The 7,465-nt window shown below is 37.7% G+C and overlaps 1 protein-coding gene across 1 annotated transcript in view; it reads right to left on the bottom strand.

Moving 5' to 3' along the window:
* LOC149312092 (uncharacterized) overlaps positions 1-7,465 on the bottom strand; it is a 47,389-nt gene that overhangs the window by 5,186 nt on the left and 34,738 nt on the right. The window contains exon 18 of the mRNA XM_089526625.1: positions 2,182-2,324. Within this exon, the coding sequence (XP_089382751.1) occupies positions 2,182-2,324 (143 nt within the window). The remainder of the gene's footprint in view (positions 1-2,181; positions 2,325-7,465) is intronic.

Raw genomic sequence — 7,465 nt, 5'->3', positions numbered from 1 at the left:
AAAAGGGCAGGAAAAATCAAAACTACTTCCTACCCATATGGCAAAACAAAAGATTTTACATACTAGTAAATTAAATTTGAAAGGAACAGAAAATTGCACATACTCTTCTGTTACGGCCACTGTTCAAACCGACAAATTTAAATATATTAAAATGTTAAGAATCATGGAGCTCAATGTGCACCTAAAGAGATGTCTGGTAGTATTATGGTACCACAAGAGTCACTACAAAATGAAAGAATTTTAGATAATGCATTGAAATCTTTTAACTAATTTATACTAATTTAATTTATAACTTACATGTGCATATTGTCACTGGTGTTTAAGGCCTTATTGTTGGTGCTTCATATAATTAAGATAAAGGTAACTTAAAGTTTATTTCTTTTTTAAAAAAAGTCTATTGTACTTGCTCTTTGTCTCATTTAGAAGTATGATGAATTATTTAGCAATATGTTAAATTGACCTGGATGATTATTATGCTCACATATTTCCCTTCTCTGTCTTTCTTTAGTTTGGCTGTGAGGAGCTAAACTGTGCACACTTTCCTGCTAGATGCAGTTTTTGGTTATGTCCAAATGCGATAAAATGTTTGGATTCTAGTTTGAACTATGGTTTACAATCCTAATGTGTTCATATAAACCATAGTTAAAAGAAAACATAGTGCTTTATTCAAACATAGCAACATGATAGTTAAAAACTGAAGCAAATTGTCATGCCAGGAGAGTTAAAGAACATAGACATGAGCCCAATACTCGGGCATTTTAATTCCATTCACGCTCCATATATATTTATGTATAAATCGATCCCTTGTCATTGCTGCAGTTTCTTCACTCCCTGCTTCTGTGAGGGGTGGACATCCCCTGGTGATGGTAATGACCGTTCACTCCCTTTTGCCATCAACCGGCCTCTCTATCTTGCCAACCAGTTAACCTGAAAGCAAGCTCCACTCATCTGGTCATTGCCCTCCAGATCCTGGAGGAGCAGCTGGTGTTATTTATTTATTTAGTTCTGTTTTTTGTCTTTCACTTGCCTTCTTCTGCTCCTCTCCACTGTAGAAAATGTGGTTGGGTGGTGGAGAGGAGCTGGAGAAGACAGGCAAAAGACAATAAATTATCTGCTTTTCCAACAGAAGTGGAGGGATCCAGCAGAAGTGCTGAGCAAAGAAACAGCAGTAGTGGGGTCTGCTTGTCTCCTCTTACTCCTCCTCTCCACCTTCTTTGAGAAGACAAGCAGGCCATCTGTGATCAACCAAGGGCAGCTGAGGAACCCCCCAAATAATCATCACCTCCTCTGTTTCTTGGCTCACCACTTCTGCCAGGTTCTTCTGATGCAGCTGAAGGAGTGGCTGGTTTCTTGTATTTTGCCTGCCCTCTCCGTCTTCTCTCTGCCTCCCATCTGCCCACCCCAAAAAAAAACCAACTTAGAGAGAGAGAGAGAGAGAGAGAGAAGAGGGGCATTGACCTTTGGAGCTTAGTCTGCCAAGAGAACTTAAAAGAAACACCCAAGCCATTTGATCTCTCTGCTACACTGGGGAAGCCCTCTAAAGAAGCTTCCAAAAAGAAAATGAATGGAGGCCATTGCTTCCTTCAGGCTCTCCCAGCAAGAGCTAAACTTGGAGTCTGGGAGCTTAGTCCATACCAATAGAGTCTGAAAGAAACACCCACCCCATTCGTTCTTTTTGGGGAAACTCCAAAAAAGCTGCTGCCATTTTTTTGAATAGGCATTACAATATACCATATTGACCCATTAATAAATTGACCCAGATTTTGGTGGTTTGTTTTTTGACATAAATTTTTCAATTTAGAGATGAGTATTTACAGTAGTTTAGCACTGTGTCGAAATGTCACTGCAGATTCTCAGATTCTAAAACACATTAAAACCAATAGCCTCCAATTAAACTAGCATGCCTTAAAGTGTGCTTACATCAACTACCTATTTATATAAACTTTAATCTATCAAATAAAATTTAAAAAATAGTTTGTTACATAATTTTTAAATTACTGAATTTTACCACTGTTTTCATAAGGGAAAAGAAAGTAAAACAACTTAAATGTGCCACCAGTCTGTGAATTTGCCCTTTGGAACCAAATGCTATCTTGTCACAATTACTGTAAGATGTGCTGCAATAAAACTGGACATAGACAAAAGGAGTCACAGAATCAATGGTGTTGTAGAATATAATACCTGAATCTATAATCAGCAGGTAAATAGTAGCACCTATTGTAGTTGCTCCTTGTTAGGACAATTTGTTTCTGAAGGTCTTTCACAGATTTGCTGTATCCGTTGAAAATGTAGTTGGCAAAAAGCAGCTTTCCTTGGATGTACATCTGCCAAAAATAAATAAGAGATCAGGATGTGAGAAGAATGGAAAATCCACTAAAAATGTTGGCATGGGTTGACAGCTCAAATAATCATCTTACTTCCGTTGACATTTATGAGAGAGTAGCAAAGAAAATGAATGAATTCAAAGACCTAGCCATGTTAGTTTGGAAAATCAGTATGCAAAGGGATCTTGTAGTACCTTAGAGACTAAGTGACAGACAGAAGCTGGTAGCTTCACCTGTAGTGCACTTGAACCTACCCTCAGATGCATGTAACAAGAATCTGAGAAAGTGGGCTCAAGTCTATGATAGCTCATACTACTAGTTTATTTCTTTCATGTAGAAATATATCTGCACTGCTGAAACAATCCAGTTTGACACCACTTTCACTGCCATGGGTCGATGCTGTGGAATTTTGGGAATTATGGTTTGAGAGTTTTCGAACAGAGAAGGCTATATGTCTCACAAAACTACAGTTCCAGAATTCTATAGCATTGAGCCATGGCAGTTAAAGTGGTGTCAAACTGGATTATTTTTGCTGTATGGATGCAGCATTAGTCTCTAAGGTGCTACAAAATCCCTTCACATAAAGAAATTGAATGGTAGTTGTATTTTCTATAATGTTTATATAATGCATAAGGTATATAAAGATGGAACTAGTATGTCATGGCATCACACTCTTCAAATTCAATCTGTGGTTTAAGTTTGGGAATTTGTGTCTTTTTTTCTTGTTCTTCAACAGCTCAAAAACCTACCATAAATGTCAGTCTTAATGCAGACCTTTGGTTGTGTCCATGTTCCTTTACCTTCTATGTGCAACCACAGCTGGTTGCTAAATCTGGAATGGCCACATATTGCTTGCTGGTAATGAACCAAGGCATTCCTAAAATTTATCTTCTGACATTTTATTCAGTGTAAGCTTCAGGGACACAGGTTGGAAAATATTCCATATGGAATTCAGCCACAGGATTGTACTATTACCTTTGGTTTTGGTTTTGGTTCACATCCAGTCAGCCATGGCAACATAGAAATGTAAAAATAACAACATGCAATACTCCCAAAACAGAGATAATGGCCTAGAATATTTTATGTAATTATCTTGTGAGTCATTTAACCTGTTTTCACAAATTATGCATCAGTGTAACTAGCAATTTATAGTGTGCCCATAACACTTTTTGTTGGCAGAGAGTGTCGTATCTCACAGAGATTTCTTCAGTTCAGTTGTCTTGAAAACAATAAAGTCGTGCATTCTTTTCAATTACTTTTTAACAATAAATGCCTTATAATCCCTTTGCTCATCCTAGTTATCAATAATCTAATCTGTATCAACTATTTCAGTTTACAGACAATTTAATTGTGAAAATTATATTTTAGAACAACATAAAGTTCAACAGTTTGGACGCCTTCATCTCTTTTGTTTTATTTTTGGAAATACTGTGGGCCCTTCCCATCTGAGGGGGTTTGCTTCTGCTCCCCTCCTCACCGATAGGAAAAACCATGGGAGCTCAAGCCCATGTTAGTCAATGGGTGCCAACATGTGTGTGCCTGTGTTAGTGGACTAATTGGCTAATATGAGGTGGGAGCTTCAATCCACAGATGACTAGTCAATCAGAGGTGTATTTATTTACTTTAAATGTGATATATGGAACCCTCTGCCAGCAGTATCCCAAGGTCTAGAATCCAGGGAAAATGTTGAAGATGAAAAAAATTCAGTTGCTTGCCATTGTGCCAAAGCATAAAGAAAATATATAATTAGATAACAGTTTGCTTCTACAAACCAAATTAAAAAAATAATACAGAGGGAAAGCCCATGTTAAAATTAAATGTTTTAGATTTGTCTTCCATTGTTCTCTTACACTTTGTCAAAGTGTAACAATCAAATACATGGGTAGGCAGCAGTCTAATATCTTAAAATAACTTGAACCCATCACAAATTCTTCCTGGTTCCAATAATTACAGTGGTTGCATTAAAAAAATAATAGGCTAAATCCAATATGACATGATAGTGTTGGGATATTCTTTCCCTTGTCTATGCACCATTCTGTGGTACTAAAAACTTGCAGAGGTTTTTCCACCTGTCTGAGTATGGTTTCAGGCTGTGGGTGGAGCAGGATGGAGGGGACTCACCCACTCTTCCATTTGTGGAAGTAGCCGCTGCCATCAGAAGTATGCAGTTGGATACAGACCAGGAATTGAAACATAAGGGGGAAAGCTCTGGGTTTTGGTCATTATGTTTTGTATACAGCTATTTCAAAGGTATTCTGTGATTGAAATGTGAAACGTGCTGCTAGGCAAGAGTTCTACCGATACCATGGGCTACCAAAAAGACAATTTAAATTGGTCCAAGAGTAAATCAGGGAGCCAGTGTGGTGTAATGGCTTGAGCATTGGACTATGACTCTGGAAACCAGAGTTTGAATCCTGGCTCAACCATGTAAATCTACTGGGTGACCTTGGGCAAATCACATTCTCAGCCTCAGAGGATGGCAATGGCAAACCCCCTCTGAAGAAACTTGCCAAGAAAACACCATGATAGAGTCACAATAGGTAAGAAACTGCTTGAAGGCATACAACAAGAGTGTCAATCAGGTCTGATCTCTCACTAGAAGCCAGGATGACTAAACTGAGCCCACTATACCTTGGACATATCATGAATAGCTATAACCTATTTGAAAATACAATTATCAGCAAAGTCTAAGGCAGTAGGAAAAGAGAAAGTTGGATTGAATCAGTCAAGGAAGCCACAGCTCTGGGTTTGCAAGACTGGAGCAGGGCAGCAGATGATCATGGCTCTTGAATGCTTCTCGTTCATAAGGTCACCATCAATTGAAATTGACACCAAATAATAATACCGCAATATCCCTGAAAAATAGCTTGCCTTGTGTATATCAGTAGGTGCAGTATATTTAAGAGGCATTTTATTGCCCATTAGGATTAGAAACTAGAACGCAACTCTTGGGGCACAAAAATAAAAAGCAAACCATTTTCACTTCTAATTCCTGCACTCCAAGTTGCTATACCACATAATGTTTACTTTTGAGCAAAACAGAGTCAGGGTCAAGAGTCAGTGAGTGCATATTTTAATGTTTCTAACTAGGAATTAATACAAGCTTCTCTATCAGGTTTTTATCTTCCAGAGGGAGATGGGAAGGACAAAAGATTCACCAAACTGATGATAGCACAGTCAGCTACAGGTCTGTGTCTAACACTTATCCAAAAAGGAAATCCTGCTGAATCAGAGGGAATTTAGAAAGAGGACAGTGAGGGTGGGGGTTGCTTCTCTTGAACTGTAGGATATTTGTAATGAAAAGGCAAGCAGAGATGTTTTTAAATTGAATTGAACAGGGCCACTTGGAAAGTGGAGATATATTTTAAAGGAAATGCTTTTAATCCTAATCTTGCATCCTCTATTTTCTTAATGAATTTAACAGCAAAACAGAAAGAGAAAAATATAGCAGACCTCCAAACAGTAATAGAGAAAAAAGATTAACATGTCTGTTAGAAAGCTGGCACAGTGAAAAGGGACCGGGGCAACAGCTTCTGCTTGCCCCCTGCCCCTATGGATCTCCTGCAGAGCCTGGAAAGAGCTGTTTTCTCCAACATGTCCTCTCCACACCCGTCCTCCAGAGGACTGCCATTATTAGCACAAAAGCTGTCTACTATATATACTCATGTATAAGTCTAGAAATTTTAGTCAAAAAATTGACCCCCAAAACTGTGTTGACTTATCCACGGGTCATTGTAAGTACTGTACTAACACTTATTTTAAAAAGAACCATCCCCTGGTGAAAGGCAAGAGTGAGCACAATGTCTGCTGGAATTTTGTATATTCTTTGACATTGTTTTCCTTTGCTTCATATTCTTTGTTACATGCCTCTAGGTATTACTCTCAACTTATCCATGGGTCATATCAAAATCCCTAATTTTGGCTCCCAAACCTGCCCTTGACTTATACATGACATTGATTTATTGTCACGTATATACAGTATATGAAATTGGCTTTTTTCAATGAAGGCAATTGGCTCAGTTAAGCCAAATGCAATTAAAAAAAACTGAACACAACATAGAAATAACTCCCAATTTTTACTGCTTATGAACTCTGTAAAATACAACATCTATTAACTATCATTTGTCAGTTTTTTTGGAAAAGAATATGCAAAACTTAATTTATAAAACGTGGACTGTAATGTTGTCTACAATATCTTGGGAAAGTTTCACTTTCAACTTGGTAGGATTTTCCTCCAAGTAAACATGCCTATGATTAGGACAGAGAGATATAAATTTAGCTTTGCCTCTGTAGAACTTTTTAAAAGTGGTCTCCAGTACTGCAAGCATGGCTCTTACATAACCTCTGCATTTTATGTGTGATCTCTGTTAATATTACATCCCATGCCTCTGTAAACGGTCCTAATCATGGTCTTGTCTATAGGACATGTGAAGGGAGTCAAGTTTAATGGTTTAGACTCTGGCTCGAAATAGCTCTATAATAGTAAAAAGAAAGAAAGAAAGAAAGAAAGAAAGTTGTGCTTAGATCAAAATGGAAGAGATATCTTGTTTAGAAATTAATGAAAAGCTAAATTGTAAATGAACAAGGAGCCCTCTGCTGAGGAAATTCTGACATTACAATTTCCATTTACCAGAACAGGTTGAGTTTCCTTTATCCAAAATGCTTGGTACTAGAAATGTTTTGGATTTTGAATTTTTTATTTTTATTTTGGAATACTGGTATTTCATATACATACACAGTGAGATATCTTGGAGATGGGCTCCAAGTTATAATACAAAATTATTGTATGTTTCATATGTATTATCCTACTAGAGAGGCAGGCTAACTCCAACAGGCCTCCCTGGAAGAAGTTTACCCATCCATTAAGAAGCCAAGCCCTCCTTCCAGTCCATCTGCCTTGGTCCAGGCCTCGGAGGTAGAGAAGAACTGCTGGCCCTCATCCACTTCCCCTCCACCACTCCCTTCTCTTTTTGTGTCGTGTCTTTTTAGATTGGAAGCCTGAGGGCAGGAAACCGCCTAATTAAAAGATTGTATGTACAGCGCTGTGTAAATTTACAGAGCTTTATAAATAAAGGTTAATAATAATAATAATAATAATAATAATAATTAATAATATGCATCTTATACACATAGCCTAAAAG

This window comes from Sceloporus occidentalis, unplaced genomic scaffold (assembly GCF_023333645.1).
Source record: "Sceloporus occidentalis isolate IW3139 unplaced genomic scaffold, rSceOcc1.0.p SCAF_5, whole genome shotgun sequence".
Taxonomy (NCBI): domain Eukaryota; kingdom Metazoa; phylum Chordata; class Lepidosauria; order Squamata; family Phrynosomatidae; genus Sceloporus; species Sceloporus occidentalis.
The sequence above is the reverse complement of the archived record's forward strand: the minus strand, read 5'-3'. Positions and strand labels throughout refer to the sequence as shown.